The following is a 25,892-nucleotide window of genomic DNA, read 5'->3' on the forward strand; positions in this document are numbered from 1 at the left end:
TTGACATTACTGGCGGAGATACCACAGATCCCACTCCGTCTACTAGAGATCCCCCTGCCAAATGTCCCATAAGCACCGTATCGGACAAACTTTCTGTGCACTGAGGAGAAAAGGCTGACGGCTATCACAGGATATGGCGCAGCTCGTTAATACTCGCGTTCACAGCCTGCTATCTAATGTGGGGTACGTAAATACATCATCCATGCATCTGCACTGCTAAATCCACACTGATACCGCACATTCGTCGTCTTCAATTACAATCGCGGAACACATTCTAACTATTCCTCTTCATGTAGCAATAACGTTCCTCGCCCAATTACATCCATTAATTGCACCGAAAAGAAGCGATTTACGCCCTGATAGGGTACCGCACTAAGGGAGGGAAGAAAGAGAACACGGATTGTGGAAGCTGTCGGTTCCTCTGGTTATAATTTTATATTGTTGTTGCTCTCACGACTCATTGGTGTTTTTCTTCGTGGATCTATCTTATCTTTTCATATTTTTCTCTAGCTGGGTTAACGGGCGAAACATTTCTTTTTTAGGTCATCGGCGTGCATTGTACTGGATGTCCTAGATGTTTATCATTCTCGAAACAAAAATTAATTAAATTAATTAAAGGGAAAAAAAAGGAACTGAATGGTAAAGATATACGGTGGTTTCTATTCAATTAATGTCCAAACATTAGGGGGTTAGCCAATGGCGAGATATAAATAAAGTCAGTAAGAAAAGTAGCTGATAGTGTACAACTCTTCGTCCATCTCCGAGACCCTCAATCCGGAAAGCAAAAGACGAAAAAAACCCCAAACCCAAAACGCCATATTCTAATCCAAAATATATACATACACCCGGTAAATACATATCACTAAAAAAGTTTGTACAGTAGATACTAAGCCAAGCCAACCTCTCTTCATAACCAATAACCGTATCAATCACAAACCCAAAGCTCCCAACAGAATCTTTTCCACCATCCACCTCGCCAGATGACCACTCAGTGCCAGTACCGCTGCTCGTATATATCCACAATCAAGAAGTATGAAAAGCGCCTCGGTATTATTCAATAGGACGAGGTGGGTATTTGTTATCGAAAGTACGAGAGAGATGAGCGGGTTGAGGAAGGAGGAAGTAGGTGATAGCGGGGGAGATGTTGGAGATGATACATGTGATGGAGGGGACGACGGTGCAAGTTGCAGCAACTGCTGGTGCTGCGATGTACTAGATATAGGGGAAGAGGAAGGAGAGTTGTGATTCATGAATGTAGATGTTAATGAGTTCGTGAGTATTCCAGTCGCTGCGTCCGATACTGAAGGGGATGTGCCGGCACCGCCACTGTTAGTGTCGTTTTTTTCAGGATTCCAGATCACGAGCAGGAGAGGGAAGAGCTTTGTGCAGCTGCTAACGAGAAGCGCAGTGCTTATAGAGTTTGGACTTGCAGGGCAAGGAGGAGGCATGGGATTGACCTGAAGAGGTGATGTGGACAATCGACGGATGAGAGGGGGTGGCGCAGGAAGATTATTTGAGGGAAAATGATTTGGATGAACAGAGGGCGACTGAGGTGGAAGGCCTCCATTGTTAGATGTTGTGTTGGTGGCAGGTGTTTGGTTCTGAGGTTGGGATTGCAGGTTCGAAGGGTTGAGAGGGGGGATCGGAGTGGAGGTAGGACTAGATGGGATTATATCACCGTTATGGGCGTCATTCGTCGAAGTCGTGGTGGGTTGTGGATGTGGGACGAGGAATGAAGCAAGGAGACGGACAGTGAGGTGGTGAGCAATTGTTGCGAGTGTGTTTAGCGTAAGGAAGAATATGTATTGGACGACAATTGGGGCTGTAGCAAGGGGTGTTGCGGAGAGTGAGTCAGATTTCTCCGCCCGTGCCCAGGACAAATAGACGTCAAAGAGCAATATTAACGTTCCGAGGCGTATTATAGAACGCTGGAGAGAAAGATTATTACCCGCTCAATAAATTAAAGGAATGCAAGACGCAGAAGCCGGGGAGAGAGGCGGGAGAACGGAGTATTGGATGGTATACATCGAACTTATCATCAGATCTCCCTAGGCGGTTGAAGAGCAGATGACGATACACCTGCACAGTCGCACAAATAAAATCAGCCCAGCGTCGCAATAGCGGAAACATCTCACATGGGGAGTATATTTTACCTGAGGCTTTATCAAGACTAGATCAATGAAAAGCACCACAAAATCGTGTTCGACATACTTGTCCGCGAACCGTTTGCAACGCGGACACTGGGTTAATCGCACGCCCTTGCCCAGAGAGCGGTCATCGGCCTTGCTGTAGGAGGTGTAGAGATGGGAAACGGGACAACAGCATTCGATACATATTGGCATTGTGGAGGTCTGAGTGTCATATTCGTTGAAAACAGGTCAGTCGATATACGCTCTGGTGGTTAAATATTTCCAAAGGCTGCTGTTGTTATTTCGTTCAGGCGGAGTTGAAAGATATGGTTGGTCCGTGCACAACAGAATGAGTGAGGCAATAGGAATATATACACATACCCATGAAAGCGTATTCTCACTCGCCCTAGTGTGCCCGGAATGATATACTGTTTACGGAGTAGTTTTAACTTATTGTTCTAAACATAAGAGCACAAAAGAGTATCTAACCGAGGTTTTTATATGTATATAAACATAATTTGCAACGGCGTGTAATGAATTTACCCGGAAATGCCACCCCATGACAACATACATAAAAGCCTAGATATATGCTTAATCAACCACATGTTTATTGTCTAGCCAGCTGGGCTCAATTCCACGACAAACGCCCTCATAATCCCGAAATAGCCTATCGCCCTCCAGCACTCCATCAGTTGTCCAGAACATTGTCCAATTCGACCCGGGAAGCTTCCACGTCCCTCGAGCCCGCTCAAAATACCACTTATTCACTGGGTTATCGCGACGGCTGCGCCAGCACACACCCTTGGGCAGACACGTACGAACCATCGCATTAAATACAATGTCCGCCACGCCGCCCGCCCCCTGGCTCCGCTTTAGAACGGTAAACTTATCAAGATAGGGAACCATTCGTGATCGACTCTCCTCACTTCCATCGTTGGGCACACCTGGCGGTAGTTCCCAGGTTAAAACGGCCCCGCCTTCGTACTCGCCTGCAATAATCAAACCGGCTAAACGGTCACTGACGCGGTTGAGATAGTGCTGGACATCCAGTTTTCTATTGAAAGAGTCTTCAATTAGTTGGACGAGGCGAGGTAGATCGATATGTGGATCATTAAGTGTCATCCGGGATTTTCCATTTATTGGAGGTTTCCAAATATGCACTCGTGGGTCGGGAAACAACGTCAGGGGCATCCCCTTCTTAACAAACGTCGAATGCATCACTTGGAAATTATTTTGTGATGAACAGCCGTTGTTGGCGCGTAGTCTCCCCGCAGGTAGGGAAGCGGAATGGCTGGGTTTATCCGTCAATAAATTGTGGATTAAAGGGTTCCGCTTTCGTCTGGTCGCAACGGTGGATAACTGTGAGGGGTCTCGCGGTTCGCTTGCCGAATTCGTTGCATCTTGGGGTATAGAGATAATGCCGGAGGATGCTGGTGGAAGGTACGTAAGTGCGTTATGTAACAGTGTTAAATTGTCCAGATGTCTCTCAAAATCAGGAATGTGAACACTACTTCGATCACTTGAGGTAACCTGTAGTTCACTAGGTAACGATGCAGCACCTTCCCTCTCTACAACTGTGGAAAGGGGATTAGATTTTTCCAGGGAAAGTATTTGCTGCCCATTTTCATTTTTATCGCCCGTAACTAGTGAATCACCAGCGGCCATTCCTTCTCTTAGTTCGTTAGTGATCTCCTCAAATTCCTGTTCCAAGTTCACGAAAACGTGTGATTTTGAAGCTCTTTTCAGGGACGGAATGCCCCCAGCAGGATCCAAAATAATAAGCCTGTCCACAGAGACTTCCTTTTGGAGCTTGGATATCCTCCGGGCCAGTTCATGAGGATTGTCCTCAGGGCGCGCTTTGACACCCAACCCCGTGAACTCCCTGGTTAATGCCAACACAACGTCATCTGCAAGAACGGGTACCGCTCGAAGAGTGCCTTCCGTGTAGCCAATGGGAGGAATCACAGCAATTTTTCCCCGACGGAGGGGAGAAAGAATTAACTCTCTAGACACTACTGAAAGCGCATGTTTAGGAGAAGGTGCCAGGCGTATCACATCGTCCAGTCGCCTAGAGTCCACGCCGTTTTTCTCAATCGCTGCTAACATACGGTCAGCCTGTTTGATTGACCGGTTTCTCCAAAATGTGTCGCTTTGAGGGAGGCCGGGGTCAATCACAACACAGCAGGACATCCCAAGTAAGGAAAGCTGTGACAGTGTCCGTCCAACCTCTCCAAGTGTCTGGTCGTTTAGCAATTGCGGCTCACGAATTTTTACCAGAGCGATGTGTAATGTTTCCTCTGACACCGTTTCTATTGGCAGTGATTTCCCCAATGCAGATTCTTGTCGAAACATCGCATGATTATCAATAACTCCCGCCATGCCAAACATCCCTCCCCCTAAGTTCACCCCTGATTGGACAAAATTGGTGGAGGGATAGCCCATAGCACTCTGCTCTGGTGGGGACTTCGCAGGCTCTGGTTTTTCGGCTTTGAAGCGGGAGAGATATGATTGGGCTTCTCGTTTTGTTGATGCTGAGCTGAGCAGGCTGAAAAAGAAATCCTGCCCACAAAAAAATAAATTAGTAATTCGTTAGGGTTGCCCAATGGGCAGTTGGCAATGGTAATGGCAGACCTTATCCGCTAATTTTTCATGCGCTGTGCGTCCCTGTTGTTTACGATATTCATTTGGTTCCGAAGGTATAACACCATCCTGTCGCCGGACCGGGGGGGTGGACGAAAAAAGTCCTGGAGAAGTTGAAAAACAGCATTTTGTAATACGATGATAGCAAGAACAGGGATGTGCTCCGATTCGCTCACACTGTGGGGTGCAAAACAAATAGAGAAATTAGCAACGGAGTTGGCATTTTGAACGTGTATGGTGGAGGAGAATCTCATTACCTTGCGAAGGGGCAAACATGACCGTCGAGACCAGCCGCACGATGTCACTCGGCTCATCGTACATGATGTGCGGGAGATGCGGGTTGAAGCAAGCAGAATGGTTGAGCCACGACTCGCACAGGTCATCGATCAAGAAAAGTTAAGGTGGACTGAGCCATCCTTTCTGTGAAAAAGGAGAAAAGGGAATGCAAAAGGCGCCCAGGAACCACGGGGGGAAGTCTGAGTCAGTTTGGTGACGCAGAATTTGGGGATTCTGCAGCCCGAAAGCGGGTTTGCCAACTGCCGAATCGGGACAGGACGGGGCGCGAGATTATCGGATGGATCAGATAAGATTACGTTCGCGCACGACATTGGTTGTAGTCATTCGAGCTTGGCGCTAGCAGAGGGCTTGAACCCTAATCAATCTCCGTAAGTCCTTGGCATCTTTTTTGAGGTTGCCCACGAAGATGCTAGGACTCGTAGGAATGACCCAGTACTAACTACAGAATTATGACAGGCACAGATGGAAATACTTCTTCTCATACAGCCATGGTATAGAATCAGTGTGCATTCGGGAACCATACATCGAGCTTTCGCTAGGGAACTGAAGCCCAATCAATGCTTGTGGAGCAGTCTAATTAATCGCTCGACAGAGAGGGAAACAGCCCTCAATTACTAGTGCCATCTTGAGATATCTTTGTGATATATCCGTCACACAATTTACGATGTTAAAGTTTTGTTATAAATGCAGTTTCATCGTAATCTGAAAGTATAATCCGCATTCAGCACAGTTATCTTTGGTATAACGTCCAGCCTTCTTACTTCAGCTGTTAGTTGACTGTTCAAAGCAAGTCCTAACTCAGCAGGACTCGGAGTGAATAGCTAACTCGGTAAAGTGGGCAACTGAGGTTTAACGTTATCACGGAATGCTAAATAGAATTTATCTGGAACGTAGCTACGGAGCATTTTGGCTAAATCCAGTGTTGAATAACGCAGTAGTAGGAGTCTGCGTAGTAAGAAGAGAGAGAAAATGAAGCTCTCTGGAGCACAATCTCTTTAAAGCTGCTATTGCTCAGACGAATTGATTGACTTACTGGAGCAAGGCAGGATGAAATCATACAAGCAACAACCTCTTTCTTTGACACTTCATCAATCTGCTTTCACTTCCTCCTACACCTATTTATCATATGATCTCTGGGCAAGGTGATACGGCCATTAAGCGACCAATTTGTTGGTCTTGTCGTATCGTTCAAACACACTCCGGAGAAACCGAAATTAAAATATCATACCATCAACGGCGGAGGCTCGATCAAGATTTGTGGAAGCTGCTGCAGGTAAGCAACAAAACAAAGAGTCTAAGAGCCTTTGGCTCTCCACCTGATTCGACAGAGGCTGATTGGAAATATGTCGGCAGGAAAACTCCATCTTCAATGGAAGAAACTTCCACGCCATCTGGGCCACAATGGCAAATGCAGGAACTCATGCGTGGTTCGATTCACACAAGTATGATTCATGCATGTATCGGGTAGCCTATATACTACTGCATATAAAGAAGGCTGCTATTCCACATGAATTATATGGGAATGGCACCATTAGACATTGTGGACCATGTGCCGCGTGACTCGCGGCTCGGATATGCCTAGCACCACGGATAACCGTCCCATAGCCAACAGTGGCGGCGAGTGGCAGAGAGAAGATTCAACGGGTCAAACTTCGGAATGAGGATACACCATTGCTAAGAGCTTCTTTCCCGCGGTAAACATATGTAGTTTGTGTTCGGGTATCCTGCGGCATCTTGTGTGGAGAATTGGTCCTATTGTCAATAGTTATTGAACACCTCTGATAACTTGACGAGAAAAGCCAGATATGGCGTTTAATAAAGGTTCTTGAATGATTCAGTCTTCCCTGGTTCTGAATAGGTATTCTTGGACACGAGTATGTGCATCCTCCATAGTGGGAAAAATGCAAGTATCTAAACCCTGTCATATGAGCCCATATAACTCGTTTTTCATTAACACGGTAGTACCGAAGTCAGACTGTGTTTCTGGGAGCCCAAAGACGAAGAGTTACAAACTGTGCCAGGCGAGCTGATTTATTTTGACGTCAGTAGAGGGTTTGTTGGTTGTTTGGCGTTCACCACCAATTGTGGAGATTACAGGGCGCATGAAGTTGGAGCAAGTCAAATATTTTTCAGGGCTCTTTCTTCTTGTTGGACCACACACTTATCAAAATACATCTACTGCGTTGATATAAAAAATGTAAAAATACCTTCTGCTGGCACCGTTTGAGCTCCGGGGTTTGACGTTTTGAGGCCGGCTTGGTATTTTTATTTTTATAGGCTCCACTCTCGAGTTTAGCAGTCCACTAGAGGGAAATTGTCCCTTTTAGTGCTGAAACCATGCCTGCCCGGAGCCATGGCGGCTGGCGCTGCTGGGCCTCAGTTGCCTCGATTTATCCTAGGCCTCGGGGTCTGAAAGTGCTCCAGGTTCAACTAAGGAACTCGACCTCAACCAATAGCATTTTCGCCTGACTCCGAGGAATTTCAAGATCTTGAAACCCCAGTTTTTCAGGCAATTCCAAGGCGATCGAGTCGGCTTTCGGAGTTTCGTCTGTTTCGTCTGTACGCCGTATTGCCTGGTTTCGCAGAGTTAGATGTAGCCCATGAACGTGAATGGATGCTGAACCAGCCACAGCTGGTCTCAAGTTGCCCTTGCGGAGAACGACCCTGGGAACTGCACCTTAACGATCTTTAACTTCGCGAGATGTCACGCAGTACAGCTACATGAATGTGTCTTTGTTGAGCTTGAACGCGAGTTTGCGGCCTACACTGATGACAGTTGTGACTGGAGCCGGAATCGTCCTTAATTTAAGAGAAAAGAACAGCCTGTTTTCTCTTATAATATTTCGAGTAGAGTGTTCCGAGAGTAAGGTATCCTCGAACATTTTGGAAGCTTTTTATTGACTCTGCGTCCACATTTCGCCAGCCAAAAAGCGGAGTTGGTGGGCCACAAACCTTGAGCTGACTGGGTCTGTTAACGGAGAATTTTGAATTTTGAAGTGTTTATAAAATACTGGCCCCGTAGGGTGCCGATGAACTGCTCTGCTTGAGCTTGTTACTATTTTTCTGTGAAGTTCTTTTTTATTGGAGTGGAACCATAATCTCAATCTCAATGGCCTGAAGGATTCGAGTCCTGCACACAGAAAAATTGTCGCGCGGCCCTCCAACTGCCATCACCTCCGGGGTGTATCTTTGGCTTCTCGGTTCGAGGCCCGGAGCAGTTTCAATTAGTCTTCCCAGTAGTCAACCCCAGCCCGTGTTCAAATGGAGCTAGTCATTAGATCACCAAGGCGTCATTCCTATTCAAGGAACGCTGGGCTACTTGTCTCGAAAGCGAGCGCATTTTTGTTAGACTTTCGAGATGCTCAACTTCACCAGAAATGTTTCTGTTAGTTGTGATTGAGCCAATCAGATGGTAGCCTTTTTGCGGAGAAGTATAGCTTCATAAAAATTTCACGCGATGCTCATTGCTCAGTGTTCACTGCCAGACAACGTGATAGAGTTTGTGCCAGTTACTCAATCCTGTGCTAGTCCCGACGCCATGGTGAGGTCTTGCTAGCGTATCAGCATTCAGGGGAGTTTGCTCGCTCCAAAGGTGGCGTCCCCCAGAGAATTCCACAAGGTGGTAGAGGATGGCATAAGAGTGGATCGATATCCAGCATTTCCCCAGCAGCAACTGGAGAGATATCAAATGTTTTTGGTGAAATCATCTTTCCTTGCTCGCCGCAGTAGCGGTTTCATCTGATCCTTTTGCTTCTGCGGTGTGTGATCGCCGCCGACATGGAAGACAAAAGCCAATCCATCTTTGCCGTTGCGGGTACTTTTCTAGCCATATCGTGGATAATCGTTATATTGCGCTGCTATGTGCGGCTCACCCTGACCCGTTGGGGTGTTGACGACCTCACCATGGTCGTGACTTTGGTATGTTGGGCAGTACATGTGCAGATACATTGCCGTGTTGTCTGTGGATGGAAACAGTGGCCTCGTCTCTCGTTGTGCCTAGCTAATTCTCCACTCATTACTCTTCAGCTGCTCTTTTCGGCATTTGTTTCGTCACTCATATTTCGACGACGAATGGACTTGGGAAACATGATAAAGCAATAACCAATCGGAACACGGTCATGATGCATTCAAGGTCGGATATACAAACCTCAGCGCGGCGCAACATTCATTAGAAGACATCGTTAACAGCTAGCACAGGGTTTTTTCCTTTGCGATCTTTTTTATATTTTGTCTTCAGGGATTGTGAAGATCTCCTTCTGTTTGTCATTATTACGAGTAGTTGTCATCGGACGAGCTTATGTCTACACGATATACATTGTAGCCGCAGTCACCGGCATTTTCACAACTTTCTACTGGTTCTTCACCCTGTTTACTTGCTGGCCGGTGGACTTTTTATGGGAGCAGATCCGAAATCCGGATGGCGAAGGGACGTGCCGGCACTTTCGCGCAGTCATCTCTGGAAGCTACGCACATGGCTCAATTGTTTGCCTGGGTGATATAACACTTGCAATAGTGCCTGCCTTGATTTTACGGAAATTAAGCATGAACTCCCGTACAAAGATATCTGCGATGGTTCTACTTGGCTTTGGAGCAATGTAAGTTTCTGTTTCCCGTTCGTCGTACACTATATCCCAGAATTCTCAATGTTCTAACTCCTCCCAACAGAGCAAGCGTTGCCACAATAGCAAGAATTACATACATCCACCACGGATATGATCAACTGGATTTTCTTTACACCAACGCTGAGATAATGATTTGGTCCACAGTTGAGATAGGGGTAAGCATCATAGCCGTGTCGGCTGTGACGCTGAAACCGCTGATGATGAAATACACAATCTTTTTCCACACTCGAAGCAACAACTCAGGCTCACCAGAACCACCAAGGCACATCGAGAATTTCACGTTCGGGATTAGCACACTGCCGCAAAGTAACATTCACGATAATCGAACACATCAATCCTCTGGTCCTACAAAAATCAGCTCATCTATACTGAGGTCTAATACCATAATTGGTAACGGGCGGTCATCGTCGGAGGAAATCATCTGGGCATCGAAGGGTGGTGGTCATCATTCGATAAATACTAGCGAGGAAATCGAGGAGGAATTCGAATTGGTTTCAAGGGGAAAAGTAGAGTTTTCGACGTCAATGACCCCAAAGGAGCATGATGACGACCCCATGCAGATCAACCAACAAGTGTTTACCGAGCAGCGTCCTTGTGCAAATGGACGCTAATATTCATATCATAACTGTACATTACATGTGCATGGATGTAGCGGGAAGTAATTACATAGCTTGGCCGCCTGAATTATGGACACGATATAGCTAGCCAGCTACTCCAGGGGTCTACCGACCGCCCTCGAGTTTTGTGTCGGCCAACAATTGTTCTCTGTTTCGGCCACTCACTCGCTTCAATTGACGAAATTCTGCCAGTTTTTAGAAACCGAACTGTTCGTGGATAAAAATTCCATGATGACACAGTATTGTCGGCTTGCAAATCGCTACAGCCATGAAATACAACTGTATAGCGAGACCAACTCGAAATAATGCAGCACGCTGGGGTGGCAACGGTATGTATATTTACAGAAAATATGGGGGTCATAGTCAGCTCGTAAATCGAGGGACTACGTACATACGGTTATGGGAGGGATATGTTTCCTTTTTTTGCTCCATCATATACGATCATACGAGCTCCATACTTCTACCAGGCAATGAGCGAGGCGTTGTGGCGAATGTATATACATGTCTTTCTGTATTTATTTTATTTTGTTTATTACAAGCATCCAATCGCATTTGCTTCTTGCATTCCATTAAAAAGGTTGGTTCGTTGGCTTTGCGCCATTTTTGCACGTCCCTTTTGTAGCCCTTCCCTCTCAATCTCTTTATCGTCGTTTATATCATCTACTTTATTCAATAGAAATGAAAAGAGATAAAAAATAGGAGACAAAAGCGAATGCTACAAATAAAACAAGGACAAGGGCAATATATGAGTCAAGAAGATAAAATAAATAACGAAGTGAGAGAGAGGGCTTTGGAAGCAACTACAAAAAATGGGGAAACAAAATCACAGCCAAGAGGCGAGATCAGGAGTTAACTTAGGTGTAAATGATAAAAACGGGAAGGAGAGTCGATTTTACAAAATCAACCGTGCTAACGCAGAGGGGTTTTCGATTTGAAATTCAAAAAAGCTATGCATAGAACACTAACTAGCAGTATACACCCATTTTCAGGTTGGAATCGCGATGATGTCCACTTCCATGGTTAATGTATTACAAGAGTTAACGGGCCACAGTTGCACCACAGAATCACTTTAGCGTCTTCCTGGGCCAGGCCATTAGAGAGATCGCTCAATTTTAACCCGCAAATCGCGACATGCCTGGACCGACTCGTCATCCAACCCACTCTGTTGCAATAACAGCAACATCTCGGATACGCGGGAAGCAAAGATATCACTTCCAAACGCCCCGGCTCCAACGCGCAATGATTCCTGGAACCAGCGGGCGATCAGGTATAGCAGATCTCGTCCGATATACCGGCGGTTCTTGCCATGGAAAGGCACTTCGTCGTTGTAGAACAACGATTCGAGAACGGTGTAGATGAGTTCATGTGAAACTTGGAGATCGAGAAAGAGTTCTACGATCCAGCTGTCCGGGCCAACGCCTAGCTGCTGTTCCAATACATAGCGCTGAAGCATTGGTAGTAGGATCTGGATTGGGAATGTAGTGTCTGACATCCTGAGGCGGCCGGAGAGGCCTCGGATCTTTTCGATGACGGCTTCATAGGGGAGCGGTTCGCCTTTCGCTGAAGCCTCATCATGGACTTCTTGGATTAGGTTATGCCAGCATGCCTTGATGTCGGAAGCGTTGCGGTAATTGGCGAGATGCATGATTTGAAGACAAACATCGTAGTAGCCACCAGGGTCAGCATACATATTATAAAGCTAAAATGGACGAATCTGTGTTAGTAACCTCAGATTTATTATAATGTCTGGGGGTTGGTGGCTTTAACCATACCTTATTGAGCTCCATAATCTCACCATCTACCTCTTGCAGAACTGTAGCTTTGCGCTCTGGGGCAATCCTAGTTTCTTCCTTAAGCCTCTGTAGAAGGTCATCCTGTACATTGGCTATATCAATCAAGGTCGAAATCTCCTGAATTAACCTTTGCCTCGATGCTCGTGATACGTTTGGCGTGAAAACAGACGCATTTGCCCTGGCTTGACCGAGATACTCAATCCGTCTACTCAGGGGGAGTGAAAATGAGCTCTGGGCAAGCTGCAGCTGAACTGATGCGGCATCGTAAAATCGACTTGACTGTCCGTAATACCTCCATAGTAGATCTGCATGTGATAGGTCTTCGGTGGACTTTCTTTGAAGGTAGGTCACGACGAAAGGAGTCTTAACTTCAAGAAGTCGTTCGCTCCAACCTCGCTCTAAGTACCAATCATACAAGCTGGTGAGGAACACCTCATCCTCGCAATTTGAGATCACATCGTAAACTTCATTCTTTCTTCGTGCAATAACAGTATACTGCCCATCCACAAAACCAGGATCTTGGCCCGAAAGTTCGTCGACTCTGAGAATAATTTTGTAGATTAGATCATAGCACTGTTGACGAACTTCGTAACTAGCTTGTCGGGGATCCTATATCATATGAAAGTTAGACAAAAGTAGAAACAAATAAATAGCCCTGGGGAAATACCTCTAGTGGACGACCATCCATAATCCAAGAAAGCGCACGATTTGCCTTGTCAGAATGGGCTGCAACGCTCAGACACAGTTGTATCGCACCTATGAGAATAAAAAAGAAAAAAAAAAAAAAAGAATAGGAAAATCAGATCACCAATCATTTAGCGGGAAATCAACTGGTAGCACCTACCGGCAAAGGAATTGGTTCTGGATATATGGTTCCACCGCAGATTGGAGATAATCCATGGACAGATTCTCAGAAACTTGGCGAAAAAGGATTAAACTCTCATTAAGCAAATTGCGACCCAATTCGGAATTCCCACCGGCTTCAGTAGCTCTCTTGAGTTGTTCTTGAGCTTTGAAAATAACGACATCTTCTGCGCTGCAAAAGGTGCCACATCTTCGCCGCAAGGCTTCAGCAACCGTTTCAACGTTAGAGCCTTTAGCAATATTTCGATTAACAATAGACTTGACAAGCTCTTTCGCAACATCATGGCCCTTGCTGCTACTGAACAACTCCTCGAATGTGAGCGTTAAAAATCGTTGCCTTGTTTCCTCAGGTAATAGCGCGATGATCTCGTGAACCTGTTCATCGAACAGGACCAGAACAAACGAAATACCTTCTATTGTATCAGAGACTAGCTGGACCATGGAATGCAAGGCACGATGCTCGCCTTGCAGCGCAATCTCGTCTTGTTTTGTAACAGCTCGTGAGAGAGCCTCTGGCCCACTCAATCCCTCAATAAAGGATTTGTTCGTCCGGAAGAAATCCTGAAGGGCGGACAAATCTCTCTGAATTGAATGCAATTTCGAAGTATCGACAGATGGCGAAATGGTGACTCCTCCCGCTGGGGTCCGACTTTGCTTGGCAATCACCGTTTTCCAGATCGATCTCAAGAGGCGCGAAGTGTAGAGCGCAATACCAGCATGGCGTGGTGAGGGGATGACAGCATCAATCGCAGGAGTGGAGTTGTCGGCAACTGCATTCTCATTAAAGGTCGGCTTGCCGCCAAACTCAATAAACACCTTACGCGCAAATTCAAGGACGTCAGGGTCGTTTATCTTAGAAAGGCGAGAATCCGCAGAGAGTTCCACTCCCTGACCGCAGGCGACTGCTAAAGCGGTCGCGAGCGTCTCACTGCGGCCGTACAATCGTATCAGTGATTTTACCTGAGTCTCAAGGCCCTCTTCTCCGCTATCGCTCCGTATTAGTGATGCAAAGATATCCACTAGTCGCCGCCTTCGAATAACGTGAATACCGGTATTGGTCAAAACAGCAATTTCCGCAGCAGGCTTGTCGAATTGAACGGCCAGCTCATTTCCAAAGCCTCCTTGCGGCTGCACAGTGAATTCTGGTGTGCATAACCCGATGTCTTCTGCTCGACTGCCAAGCGTTAGCCAGATCGCGGTTTCGCCAGGTTTAATCGGGAGTGCGCTCTCTTGAGGTCGTGAAAGACGACCAGAGTCTGGAGTCGAAATAAAAAGAGTGTCTGCTTTATTGGTGGAGTTTTTTGACGTAAAGCAGAAAAAGTAACCAGGAGGGAATCGTTGAGCAGATCTAGTAGGGTCAAGTGAGTGGATGGCAAGTTTTGCTCCCGGCAAGACCTGATATGGCGACCCAACAACTCCACGTCCTTGGGGTAATTGGCTTGCAGGGTTGTTGTCAGAAGGTGGTGTCCTCACATGGTGAGCTTGCATGCTGGTCGGAGCATTGGTCGCAGTCGGAGTTGCGGACCAGCTATATGACCCGGTAGCGCTGAGATATATCCTATAGCCCGTCGCGGTGACTGCCATCAGATGATATCTAGAAGCCTCTGCAGCTGGGATAGGACTGATAGAAACTATCTTAACCCCAGGGTTGAGCGTTTCGTTAGAGCTGATAATGTGGCCAAGATTTGAGTATATGTCAATAGCACGCTTTGTAATTGTAAGATTGACAGTTCCATCAGGCTTCAGATGGAATACCCGGATAGACGAGTTCGAGGAAAGGGTGTATAACAGGTTTCGGCTATCATCAACCACCAGTTGCTCAACAAATTCCGTCGGTTTATGGCTTAGAATGATGGACGGGGTGAAGGCGGCAAAACTCTTGCTCGTATGGTTCACTTTCCCGCACCGACCCTGGAACCATCGCTCTTCTTGTTGATATGTGAGCTCATATACGTCGTTGTCGGCAGACCCCGCAAAAAATATCCTCCCAGTCGAGTTTGATGACGTAATTACGTTGATGTCCAACCCTCGAATCGATGTAGCCATCCCAGTTTGATAGAGCGTTACTGTCTTTGTTCCTGAAGCGGACGTCTCACATCCCAGGCCCAAGATTAACACCTCTGCAGTAGTAGAGATAACAAGAACATGTGATATTGACGGGAGGAAAACGCCTGGCCGAGGGCGAGCTAACTTAACAGCGTTTATACTATTCGGCTGGCTCTCAAATCCCACCAACTGCGGGTTGGGATGCGTATACTCCCAGAGATACAGCGCATTGTCGATAGTAACCCAAGCATGATTCAGTTCTGCAAAAAGGCCCATATTTGTCGATACCTGAGCCCGATTGTATTGATCGAAAATTTGGTCCGGTATATTGTACATCTTAACTTTTTGAAATGGTGCCCACGATGCCGATGTGGGAATATCATAATCGGAGGAAAATCCCTCTACATACATCGTTTCTGTGATTAGCCTTCTGAATTACGCCAGCGCAATTTCCCACAACATCAGGTAATTTTGTCTGTACATACGAGATAAATAACTGTCTAAATCTGGGTATCGCGACTCCTGCGCCAACGCCTCATCTATTGTCAGCGCTGCTCGTTGTCGTGGGTTCAGGTTTTCTGCTCTGCTCTTGACCGTTGTCATTGGGAGTCTTGCACGAAGAGGCTGGGGCGGAAGTGCGGCGGCAGTTGTGGGTAGGCCGCCGCCACCAGACATGGTAGAAGATTGAAAGAGAGGCCCATTGAAATTAGGGTGAGCTGGAGTCTGGAAATAGGTGCCTGGTAGAGGTCTTTGAGGAGTAAGAGGGGGGGCGGTCATTGTTTAAACATATGTCGGCGCATGAAGCTGGTAGAATGACCTCCCTGCTCTGGGAAAAGGGTGGCGTGCCAGGAGATGTGACACTGCAAATAAGACAGAATAGCGGCAGCAAAAGCGAAAGACAAATTATGCTAGTTACCTCGTGGGAGACGTGTAAGGCCAGCTGCGTGGAGAGACGCCTTTAAACGGTTGATTCAACACAAGCTCAAAAACACAAAAAGACAAGGGAGCGTGCACAGACCAATCAACTCCTCGACCCAAAAGCACTCTCAACCAGTGCTCCTGTTATCTCAGATAATTCTCCTCAATTGCACTATATATATGCTGACATTCAGATTATAACATAGTATATCTGATTCCCTACATATTTCTCTACATAATCCAAACAAATGTTCCGATCAGTCAGACCCAGGCCCCAGCAGTGCCTTCAACGCGTCCGGCACAACTCTACAGCTACCCCAACAGCTCCCCCATTACTCTATAAAATTAAATCAGACCTGAAGGATGCCTTGAGGGCGAAGGACACCGCCAGGTGCGTGAATAGCTGAAATTACAATCTCCGGTCCTCCTACATTAACTCTATGTGAACAGACTGAACGTCCTCCGCGCAATAATATCAGAAACAAACAATGCCGCAAAGACGTCGTCGCCCATTAAAACCGATATCCAACTCCTAAACCTAATAAACAAGCGCACGGCTGCGTTAAAAGATGCTAAAGGCGAATACATGGACGCAGGACGAACTGACCTGAGCGAGAGCGCTGATAATGAACTAGCAGTTCTGAAAGGATATGCTAGCCAGGTGGAAACGATGAGCGTTGAGGAAGTCCGAGCTGCTGTCTCGAGGGCTATTAAGAAGATGCAGGATTCTGGGCAAAAGCCTGTTATAGGACTTGTCATAAAGGCACTTGTGGGACGTGGAGGTTCGTTGGAAGGAAAGCCAGTTTCAAGTAGGGCAGGTCTCAAAGATCGCGAAAGGAGCTGATATCTTAGGGAGTGGAGGGAATTGTAGTGGAAATGAGAGATCGTGTTTTGCATTATAATTATTATTATTGGGAATTTTTACGGCGTTTTGTTTTCTTTCTCCGCTCCACTCCTTTATTCTCTAGAGTTAGGGGGATTGGTTGAACGCGGAAATAGGCATACAGTATGACTCGCCATTTGCTCAACTCAACCAGGGCGTGTGAAACGGCGAGAGCACTGGAAGATGGCACGACTGCGTGGTTGTATTTTGATTATTTTGGCCCTCCCCAGGATGGAAGTTGCCCCTTATTTACGATGATGATATGAATGATAGATTTTCCCTTTCCCATGTAGGTTACAATTTTGACCTCTGGCCGGAGAAAAATAAATGCATAATGTCTGCGAAGTAAGCGAACCAATCGACACGCGATCAATCCTCGATTTATTTAGCTAGTTGTTTTTTTTTTTTTTTTTTTTTTCTTCATATGTTTTCTAAGGCCATATGCAGTCTGAGACTATGACAGCCTTCACCTCACTAGCCTACCCTTATGTTCAGCTACTCTCTAGTTACATTTCTCTATTCATAACTGAGTCTGGAGAGACTTCACTATACCATTCTGGATCTAGCCCTCAAGGGTGGCCTTGCCCCACAATTGCTCATGCAATACTAAGCAGTCCCTTGTCGCTTGGACTACGGAGTAAACATGTAAGAATCACAACACCTTAGGATCCCACACTATACTGAATCCATCTAGACTATATACATAGTGTTGAACATTGCTCCACTCTGCAGTGGCAGTTACCAATAGAAATGAGATAAGAAAGGGTACCCTCAATTGTGGGATGGTTCATCTTCTCATTGTGCGATCGCTAGCTAACTATATAGGGGTAATCACGTGCGGTGGAGGGCCGCCTGGGCAACTAGTGCCCAACAGCAATATCCACCAAGATGTGATAATATCCTTTTTGGAGAAGGTGGGATTCGAACCCACTACCTTCTTGTCTCAGCAGAGGTGGCCCCAACACCAAGTGCCTACTTGAGAAAGCATTCCATGAACAGCGCTTACCACTACGCCATCCACCCCCGCTTTAGCTAGTTGTATTATTAGACGCGCAGTTTAGAGACAATGAAGTTACACCACATATGCCCTGTCCATACATACAGATGTGAAATACAAAGCTGGTGCCCCGTTTTACCAGTCACAAACGCCTTGTATAACCCAAGACAGCCCTTCAGCAAGCCAGCATAATAACAACGCAGAAAGAAATCAAGGAGAGAAAAGACACAGCATGGGCATTAGGCGCTATAAGAAACAATATAGAACCAAGGGAACATGAAAGACAGAAAACGAGGAACAACACGAAAAAACGGTATAGCACAAATCATCTTCATCTATAGATCAGGGCGAGGCTGCCAACAGACGTCATAATTAACCCTACCCACCACAATTTATCTGTGCCCGACAGCTTTTCCATTCTCGAATGATAGTAGTTCATCCTCTTGACGAATGAGTTCTTGCTTAACGGCGATTGGGCGAACCCAAATTCTGCTGCTTTTTCTTCAGAGCGTTTTGCCCTCTTCGCGTTAACTTTCCGTTCGCTAATCGCTGTTGCTCTAGGAGCTCCTTTGGTGGTATGTGTCGGATTCAGCGTGTGCGTCGGGTGCATCTGCGGTTGTCGAAACGCGAGATACATGGGGTTCAAAGGTGAGCCATCAAATTGGAACATATTAAGGCGTTCGACTCGATTATACGAATCTATTAGGATTTCGTATCTCTGAAGTTCGATCGTTAGCAAGTCTTCCGTTTATGAAAATTTTCAACTTTCTATTTCTATTTTCTATCTTTGGGATTTCCCTTCTTTACCTGGAACACCTCTTTTTGAGTATATCGCGTATACTCCGCATATTTTCCAGCACAACGGTTGGAGATCAATTGGCGACCATCTGAGTCAAACGGGGTCAGGATCATAGACCCATTGGGTTCTACTCTATAGGTTCCGTGTTGAAATTGCATTATCCCTGAAGGGCATTCTGGTCTGGTAGCTAATAAGATACAACAGAAATAATGTCAGCTCTGCTGGATGATGGGATACACGGAGATGTGGTGACTGACGATTAGAAATCGCTCGAAAATATGCCTCTTCGTAGAACCCATCTGCGGTGAATGAGTATGAGATTCCTGTAAGCAACGGCTCCTTCAATCGATCTTTTATTGGATCGTAAAATGCCTGCAGCGTTTTACCAAAAAACAACGGCCGTAAATCGTCAGCAGAGAGTTCTGTTTCTTTTCCCTTGTTTCCTTCGCGAAATCCCAAACATATATGATAGCAATGCACGTACGCTGCCTGTAAAGACCTTCATGGACTTGGTCGTCCAAGTGCCTGTTAGTCGCGGATCCGCCGGACCTTGAGCAACGACGAAGGCAGGAAAGCAGGAGGAGAGGAATAGTAGAGGCAACGCAGCCAACATCATGGTTTCCATGGCTGCCCGCGAGGTTGGAACATGGGGATGGGAGACTGGCGAATTGGGGAAGTGGAGAGTGAAACACTAAGAAGCAGAGGCAAAGATATTGGATTGGGCTGGAGAGTTGGTTGCGACGTGTGTATTTATGTAGCTTTGCGTGGAGAAGCGGAACGAGGAGGGAAGAGTTCATGATGCTGTCGAAAGTTTGTTCTCGCGGCAAGTTCTAGGGTACTGGTTCACGTACGCCATATTTTGACCATTATTTAACAACATACCTGACCGATATGCTGCATAAATAACAATGAACCTGCTCGTTTTTAGATTTAAACGGAGAAACCATTTACACCACAAAGGGGTTAATATACTTGATGGTACAACGTCATCGCAAGTGAATCCAAGAACATTGACTTTTATATGCATATCCAACAGCATATCCGCCACTGATATCATCTGCGATAAACACCCGATAGCGGCTATTTCGGAGTGTTCATCAGTTAACTAGTGCTGTTCTTTAGTGGGAAGGCCAAGACCAGATTCGTATTCTGCGGCTATTTTTTCGACAATTTGATCTCTGTCCAGTGATCGCGCCGGAGATATTGCTTCATCACAACAAATATTAGACGCAGCTGAGTATTTTATATAGATAGTACTCAGACAGTCGAATCCCCCGTTACACAGTATATTGTAAGTAAAAAGAACCCGAAGAGATATTCTCCCGATTTCTACTCCTCCCCAGAGCGCAGACATTCCACTTAACCGTCGTATTAACCTACTCGAGTATCGTTATATATATACGTACATATCGCCATGGCTACTCTGCAAACAGCCAAGAAAGAACTACGAAAAAAGCTTCGGAGAATACTCTCAGAAGTATCCAAAGAGTCCGTAATGGCACAATGTCAGTAACCCCGCTAGCACCTAGCCCCCCGCCTTTCATTTGCTGTGGTACATAACTTGGTTATTATATACCAGCATCGATCGTCACGACAAATCTACTGGCACTCCCTGAATACCACGCAGCCAAAAAGCTCAGTGTCTATCTCTCAATGCCATCTGGTGAAATCTCGACAATCGAAATTGTTCGTGATGCTTTTAGCAGAGGCAAGCAAGTATACGTCCCTTATCTCTACCAATCGGACCCAGCCGCAGCGCCAACACAGGGTCGTTCTTCAGTCATGGAAATGCTAGCGCTACGCTCCCTTGAAGACTATGAATCCCTACAAGCCGATAAATGGGGTATCCCGACACTAGATGCGAATACAATTAGTAGTCGGAGGAATTGTTTGGGTGGGTACGGTATCCCCGCTGGAGTAACCACTCAATCAGGTAGCACGATGACAGAATCAGAGTCACCCGCAACCGTCAACGAAAGTTCAGGATTGGATTTGGTTGTTATGCCCGGGCTAGCTTTTGACGAACAGTTGCAAAGATTGGGACACGGCAAGGGGTATTATGACCATTTCATCAATCGATTGAAGGGTAATAGGCAAAATGGTGGAGAAGAAAATAAAGCAGGCATGCGGAGACCACATCTCGGTAAGGAAGCTATCCAACTCAACAGGAAATGAACATCTTAAAAAAAAGTATTCTTGGTCATCAATATTACTGACACTATTGCTTTCTCACTCTGGCTCATTTTAGTCGCCTTGGCCCTTACCGAGCAGCTTCTTCCCTCTGGGAAGAAGATACCAGTCGCTGATCACGACTGTTCCGTGGATTCCCTCATCGTTGGAAACGGGCGCATTCTCACTTCAAGCAGCCAGCAAAAACAGTAGAATTCATTTCTTTTCAATGTCGCCATAAGACCATGCCCCAACTGCATCAACTTCTTTTTTGTGTGTGAATCAGATAGCAGTAAATAAACATCCTAACGCCTGTTCTGTCCCAAAGTCACCGTATAACTCGACCATCCGCTTTGCAATTTCATTGAAGTGCCTGGATCAACGAAACGTTGTCGCCTTTGAGTAAAATTTGACCTGCGCGGTAGGTAAGCGTTGTGTAGATAACGAAGCGAGCGCCTCAACGAATGGGTAATCGTGAACTATCATACCAAGTTGTCTGCGTTTTTCCTCCTCTGTTTTCGTTGCCAAACGAACTTCGACCGCGTCATCGACGACCAGGTTCATAAACTCGTCGAATCCCTTTTGTACAAAGATGAATAAGTGTTAGCCTCTTTTTCAATGGCGATATGTTATAAAATAGAACATGGGGGAAAATTGAGTATGCACGGCAAAAGAGCAAATAGTGAAAACGAACCCGAATTTTCCCTTCTATCCGGATCGCCAGCTGTTCATAGAGCCATATTGAGACAACGGATCTCTGCTGTAGGAGTTTGAAAATGAAATGGATTGGAGCCAGAAGGGTCTTTCGACCTGCACCTCCACCTCTGCCTGTCATAGTGCGTGAAACTGGAGGGATTGCGCGGTAATATTAGATATGTTGTCAACCGATGGCTGAGAGAGGGAGTATTTAAGTTGCGCGAGGAGAGAGTAAATGTCGGGAAGACGCTGAGGTAGTGATCGAGTGAGTGGAAGAGTAGAATGTTCGGTGGTTGTTGCTGTGTGATATTTAACTCCCCAGGCGGTTGTTCTGGTGATGCATGCCGATGCGGCTAAAATCTGCTCCAGTGTCCCTGTCGTCTGCCAAAGTCATTTTTTCTGCCCTCACCACAACAACCACTGTGAACCACCGCCCAACCCCGTTTCTTTTATGATATATCCACCATTACTGATTTCCTTGTTTTGAGCTGGCTTGATTCATGAGTTTTCCCAGTCGCTATCCATCCTCTCAGCCTGGCTGACCTGATCCAGCGTGTACATCGATCCTTCACATTGCTACCCGACCTTCACTTAAATCGCCCACATCCCACTATGGCATCCAAAGAGAACGGCGCGGGACAGGCCTTTGCGCCTGTCCTAGCTGCCGTTGCTACAATGCAAGGCAATGTCGCTCGATCAGAAAAGACCCATGCGCATGAATTCCTAGAGAAATTCCAGAAATCAGTGAGAATATCCTCCTTCCCGGACTCACTTTTCAGGTAAACGCCCGAACTTACCTCGTTCTGACTCCAACCCATCATTACTTAGGTCGAAGCTTGGACAACAACGCATGCGTTATTACAATCCTCAGAGATACCCGTTGAAGCAAAGCTCTTCGCAGCTACCACGCTGAAGGGAAAAGTATGACCATGGTCTTTACATTCCAGCATTACTTTTGCGCTCTACACAACCCCGCTGATCGATAATTTTTCCAATAGATCACCTATGACCTAGATCAACTCCCGGGTGAGTCCTTGGCGGCTCTGAGAGACTCCGTTCTCTCCCTTCTAGTCGCTTATAGCTCGGGGCCAAAACCGATAAGGACCCAGCTGTGTGTTTGTTTAGCTAGCCTCGCTATCCAGATGACAGCATGGAAGGATGTCCTCGCAACCGTCGGCTCAGCTGTGGGAAGTGAGGGAGGAGACTGTGTTTTGGAATTTCTCAAAATTCTGCCCGAGGAGGTCACAGAAGGACGAAAAATCAACCTGACTGTATGTGCGGCCGAGTTACCATCTAAATCCATCCAATCAATCTCCGCCTTTATTGCGCAGCAAGAACATATTCAGCTACGACATCTCTCCCTTTCGGCCATAGTCTAGAATCTAATCCATCATCAAAACACTTAGGAAGAGGAACTTTCTACAAGGACAGCAGAACTATTGGAAAACAACGCGGATCAAGTTTTAAGTCTCCTAGTGCAATATGCGCAGTCTTCTGGTAAGAAACATGTTTACATCCGTTACCCCTACACCTTTTCGTCACTTTGTCCCGTATAGCCGCTGACCAGACACTCGATTAAATAGAATCTGCCGCAACAAATCCACAGCTACTGGAATGCATTACCTCCTGGATGCGTGAAATTCCATCTTCCCAAATCGTCAACTCTCCCCTTCTGGACATAATTTTCAAGGGTCTTTCTGATCCCCGCTCGTTCGAAGCTGCTGTGGATACGATATGTACAATCTATAGGGACACACTTGAGGTTGATGACTCAATGTCTATTATCCAAAAGCTGTATCCAAGGATAATTGCCCTGAGACCCAAAATTAGAGAGGCCACAGAGGAAGAGGACCCTGACATGCTCAGAGGATTAACTAGACTTTTTGCTGAAGCTGGCGAAGCATGGGTAGTCCTGATTGCCCGTTTGCCTGCTGAGTTCAGAAGTTTAGTTGAAACCGTTCTAGAGTGCTGTGCTGTCGATATGGAGCGGGATGCCATTTCCATCACTTTTGTCTTCTGGTACGAGCTTAAACAGTACCTCACGCTTGAACGGTATATGGGGGCGAGAACGGCCCTTGCAGACTTATTCTCGAAACTTGTTGATATTATGATTAGACATCTGGAATTCCCTTCCCCGGATGACGAGCAGGCCGACCTATTTAATGGAGATCGCGAGCAAGAAGAGAGATTCCGCGAGTTCCGTCACGCTATGGGTGATGTTCTTAAAGATTGCTGTGCTGTTATTGGCGTTACCGAATGCCTCGGGAAATCATATAGCCTGATTCAAGCGTGGGTCGCCAAATACGCTTCGCAAGCTACACATGATCATGTACCACATTGGCAAGAGCTAGAAGCGCCACTCTTTAGTATGAGAGCGATGGGACGGATGGTCGATCCCGAAGAGAGCACGGTACTACCGCAAATTATCCCTCTCATCGTCCAAATACCCGATCAAGACAAAGTGCGGTTCCAGGCTATCATGGCTCTTGGTCGATACACGGAATGGACAGCTCAACACCCTGAAACTCTCGAAGCCCAATTGAATTATGTCATTTCCGGTTTCCAGCACAAATCCCAGGAGGTCGTTCAGGCGGCAGCTCTCGCGTTCAAGTTCCTTGGCACTGATTGTCAGAAACTTCTTGGTGGCCATATTCCACAGCTACATTCCTTTTACGAGTCGGTCATTGACAACCTGAAACCGTCGAGCCAAGAAGAAGTTACGGAGGGGGTGGCTGCTGTAGTTGCTGTCCAACCAGTTGATAAAATATATGAAACGCTAAAATTATTCTGCGATCCCATCATGAATAGAATCATGAATCTCGCCAACCAGGCTAAAGATGATGCTGGCCAGAAGGCGGTTGCAGGTTAGTTGTGTCATTGTTAACCTCTACGACTATGAGAACTTACGACTGACTTTTTTCTCCCCTTACAGATCACCTCCAGCTGATCACCATTTTCATCCAAATTGTCTCTCCCTACGTCGGCCCCGGAACCCAAAATCCCGGAGTCACATACTGCGAAGAGATCCTTCCCGTTCTAAATACCATCGTATTGAATTTTACAAAGTCTATCCCAATATTGGAGCGGGTATGCCGATGCTGGCGGCATATGATCATATCCTACCGCAATGCGATGACTCCTCTCCTGCCAAGCTTGGCGCAAAGCATATCAGCAGGATTCGAAGCATCCAAAGAAGGCTGCTTCCTATGGGCCACAGATGCCGTCATTCGAGAATTCTCTGAAGGGGCGGAGTACGTTGAAAAATCGACAAGTGACGCGGTATACCAATTCTTCGAACAACAAGTTGTGCTTTTCCTTAGAATACTTAATGACCTACCTCCCCATCACCTCCCTGATAGTAAGATAATCCTCCCCAAGGAATATAACCCTCCCATCGTTTGCTGTATTATAATACCCTAACCGTATCGTTATAAAACAGTGATCGAAGATTTCTTCCGCCTCCTAACTGACGCAGTGCGCTATTATCCTAAAAAATCTCTAATCTCCCCCCTAGCAGCACCCATTTTCTCCGCCTCACTGAGCGCACTTACACTCCAGCAAGTAGACCCATTAAGAGCAGTCCTTCACTACTGTCGCGACGTGCTTAGCTTTGGGACCGACAAGCCATCGATATCTGAATTCGCGGGCCCAGATGGCGAGCCATTTACCAATCCTCCCGAGGTCCAAGCTTCCGTGAAGCAATTGATAGCGTCACAGGGTGCGATTCTCGTCCAGAGAGTGTTGACAGGGATGATGTTCAGTTTCCCAGACGACTGTTTTCCCGATGCCTCGGGGGTACTGATGTCGCTGTTTGAACTGATGCCGCAGGAGACAGCGAACTGGGTGGAGGCGACTGTGCACATGCTTCCCCCCGGCACGGTGAAGCCTGGTGAAAGTGAACGACTTATGAAGTCGTTGTCTGAGAGGATTTATCAAGGTGATGTTCGGAAGACAAGGGTTGTTTTACAAGGTTCGTTGATCTTTTCTTTTTCCTTTTGGCCAAGGGTGGGGGGGATATCTATTATAATTGTCAATTGCCATCCTCGCGTATCCTTAATCACATCATGTCTAATGATTTATATATCTTCTTCTCTTACAGATTTCACAAACTCGTATCGACGGAGAAATGTAGCCCCGCGAGAAGGGTTGGGTAGGCTGGAAGCGGCCCGCTTCAAATTCAGTGGCTAGGTTATTATTATTGTTATTTATTTTATTATATATATCTATCTAGCGACAGCCATGGACACGAAATAAGAAACCAGCAGCTGCGATAATGTTAAAAAAAAAGAGAAATCATGAGATCTTGATGTTTTATCATACCATACCGCTCGCATCATCTTCATTTTAGCCTCCTTTCCCCTTTTCCGCTTTTTTGATTTCTTTTTTCAATTTCTTTCCTTTTGGGCTTGTTATACGGGGCTC

General features: G+C 46.3%; 8 protein-coding genes and 1 pseudogene across 9 annotated transcripts; 4 read left to right on the plus strand and 5 right to left on the minus strand.

Moving 5' to 3' along the window:
* Window positions 1–2,048: 2,048 nt before the first annotated feature.
* HCAG_07134 (predicted protein) lies at window positions 2,049–2,342 on the minus strand (the record flags this gene model as incomplete). The annotated part of the gene is made up of 2 exons (XM_001537662.1): window positions 2,049–2,079; window positions 2,212–2,342. The coding sequence occupies 2 exons, from the start codon at window positions 2,340–2,342 to the stop codon at window positions 2,049–2,051; spliced, it is 162 nt and encodes a 53-aa protein (XP_001537712.1).
* Window positions 2,343–2,720: 378 nt separating this feature from the next.
* HCAG_07135 (conserved hypothetical protein) lies at window positions 2,721–5,090 on the minus strand (the record flags this gene model as incomplete). Its single annotated transcript, XM_001537663.1, has 3 exons — window positions 2,721–4,688; window positions 4,907–4,946; window positions 5,044–5,090. The coding sequence occupies 3 exons, from the start codon at window positions 5,088–5,090 to the stop codon at window positions 2,721–2,723; spliced, it is 2,055 nt and encodes a 684-aa protein (XP_001537713.1).
* Window positions 5,091–8,969: 3,879 nt separating this feature from the next.
* On the plus strand, window positions 8,970–10,299 carry HCAG_07136 (predicted protein; the record flags this gene model as incomplete). Its single annotated transcript, XM_001537664.1, has 3 exons — window positions 8,970–8,984; window positions 9,264–9,661; window positions 9,732–10,299. The coding sequence occupies 3 exons, from the start codon at window positions 8,970–8,972 to the stop codon at window positions 10,297–10,299; spliced, it is 981 nt and encodes a 326-aa protein (XP_001537714.1).
* Window positions 10,300–11,398: 1,099 nt separating this feature from the next.
* On the minus strand, window positions 11,399–15,785 carry HCAG_07137 (conserved hypothetical protein; the record flags this gene model as incomplete). The annotated part of the gene is made up of 5 exons (XM_001537665.1): window positions 11,399–12,004; window positions 12,078–12,707; window positions 12,766–12,832; window positions 12,943–15,409; window positions 15,494–15,785. 5 exons carry the CDS (start codon window positions 15,783–15,785, stop codon window positions 11,399–11,401), a joined length of 4,062 nt encoding a protein of 1,353 aa, XP_001537715.1.
* A 389-nt stretch (window positions 15,786–16,174) lies between these two features.
* On the plus strand, window positions 16,175–16,770 carry HCAG_07138 (conserved hypothetical protein; the record flags this gene model as incomplete). Its single annotated transcript, XM_001537666.1, has 2 exons — window positions 16,175–16,317; window positions 16,377–16,770. The coding sequence occupies 2 exons, from the start codon at window positions 16,175–16,177 to the stop codon at window positions 16,768–16,770; spliced, it is 537 nt and encodes a 178-aa protein (XP_001537716.1).
* Window positions 16,771–17,715: 945 nt separating this feature from the next.
* Window positions 17,716–17,832, minus strand: HCAG_09438 (annotated as a pseudogene). The gene has a single exon. The product of its transcript is annotated as a tRNA-OTHER (tRNA).
* A 305-nt stretch (window positions 17,833–18,137) lies between these two features.
* Window positions 18,138–19,230, minus strand: HCAG_07139 (conserved hypothetical protein; the record flags this gene model as incomplete). The annotated part of the gene is made up of 4 exons (XM_001537667.1): window positions 18,138–18,524; window positions 18,614–18,792; window positions 18,863–18,977; window positions 19,090–19,230. The coding sequence occupies 4 exons, from the start codon at window positions 19,228–19,230 to the stop codon at window positions 18,138–18,140; spliced, it is 822 nt and encodes a 273-aa protein (XP_001537717.1).
* A 789-nt stretch (window positions 19,231–20,019) lies between these two features.
* On the plus strand, window positions 20,020–20,987 carry HCAG_07140 (predicted protein; the record flags this gene model as incomplete). The annotated part of the gene is made up of 3 exons (XM_001537668.1): window positions 20,020–20,110; window positions 20,185–20,748; window positions 20,854–20,987. The coding sequence occupies 3 exons, from the start codon at window positions 20,020–20,022 to the stop codon at window positions 20,985–20,987; spliced, it is 789 nt and encodes a 262-aa protein (XP_001537718.1).
* Window positions 20,988–22,082: 1,095 nt separating this feature from the next.
* HCAG_07141 (conserved hypothetical protein) lies at window positions 22,083–25,658 on the plus strand (the record flags this gene model as incomplete). The annotated part of the gene is made up of 8 exons (XM_001537669.1): window positions 22,083–22,214; window positions 22,299–22,391; window positions 22,469–22,741; window positions 22,877–22,967; window positions 23,054–24,334; window positions 24,403–24,828; window positions 24,985–25,440; window positions 25,570–25,658. 8 exons carry the CDS (start codon window positions 22,083–22,085, stop codon window positions 25,656–25,658), a joined length of 2,841 nt encoding a protein of 946 aa, XP_001537719.1.
* Window positions 25,659–25,892: the final 234 nt, after the last annotated feature.

The sequence above is a fragment of the Histoplasma capsulatum genome, genomic scaffold (assembly GCF_000149585.1).
Source record: "Histoplasma capsulatum NAm1 scaffold_8 genomic scaffold, whole genome shotgun sequence".
NCBI lineage: Eukaryota > Fungi > Ascomycota > Eurotiomycetes > Onygenales > Ajellomycetaceae > Histoplasma > Histoplasma mississippiense.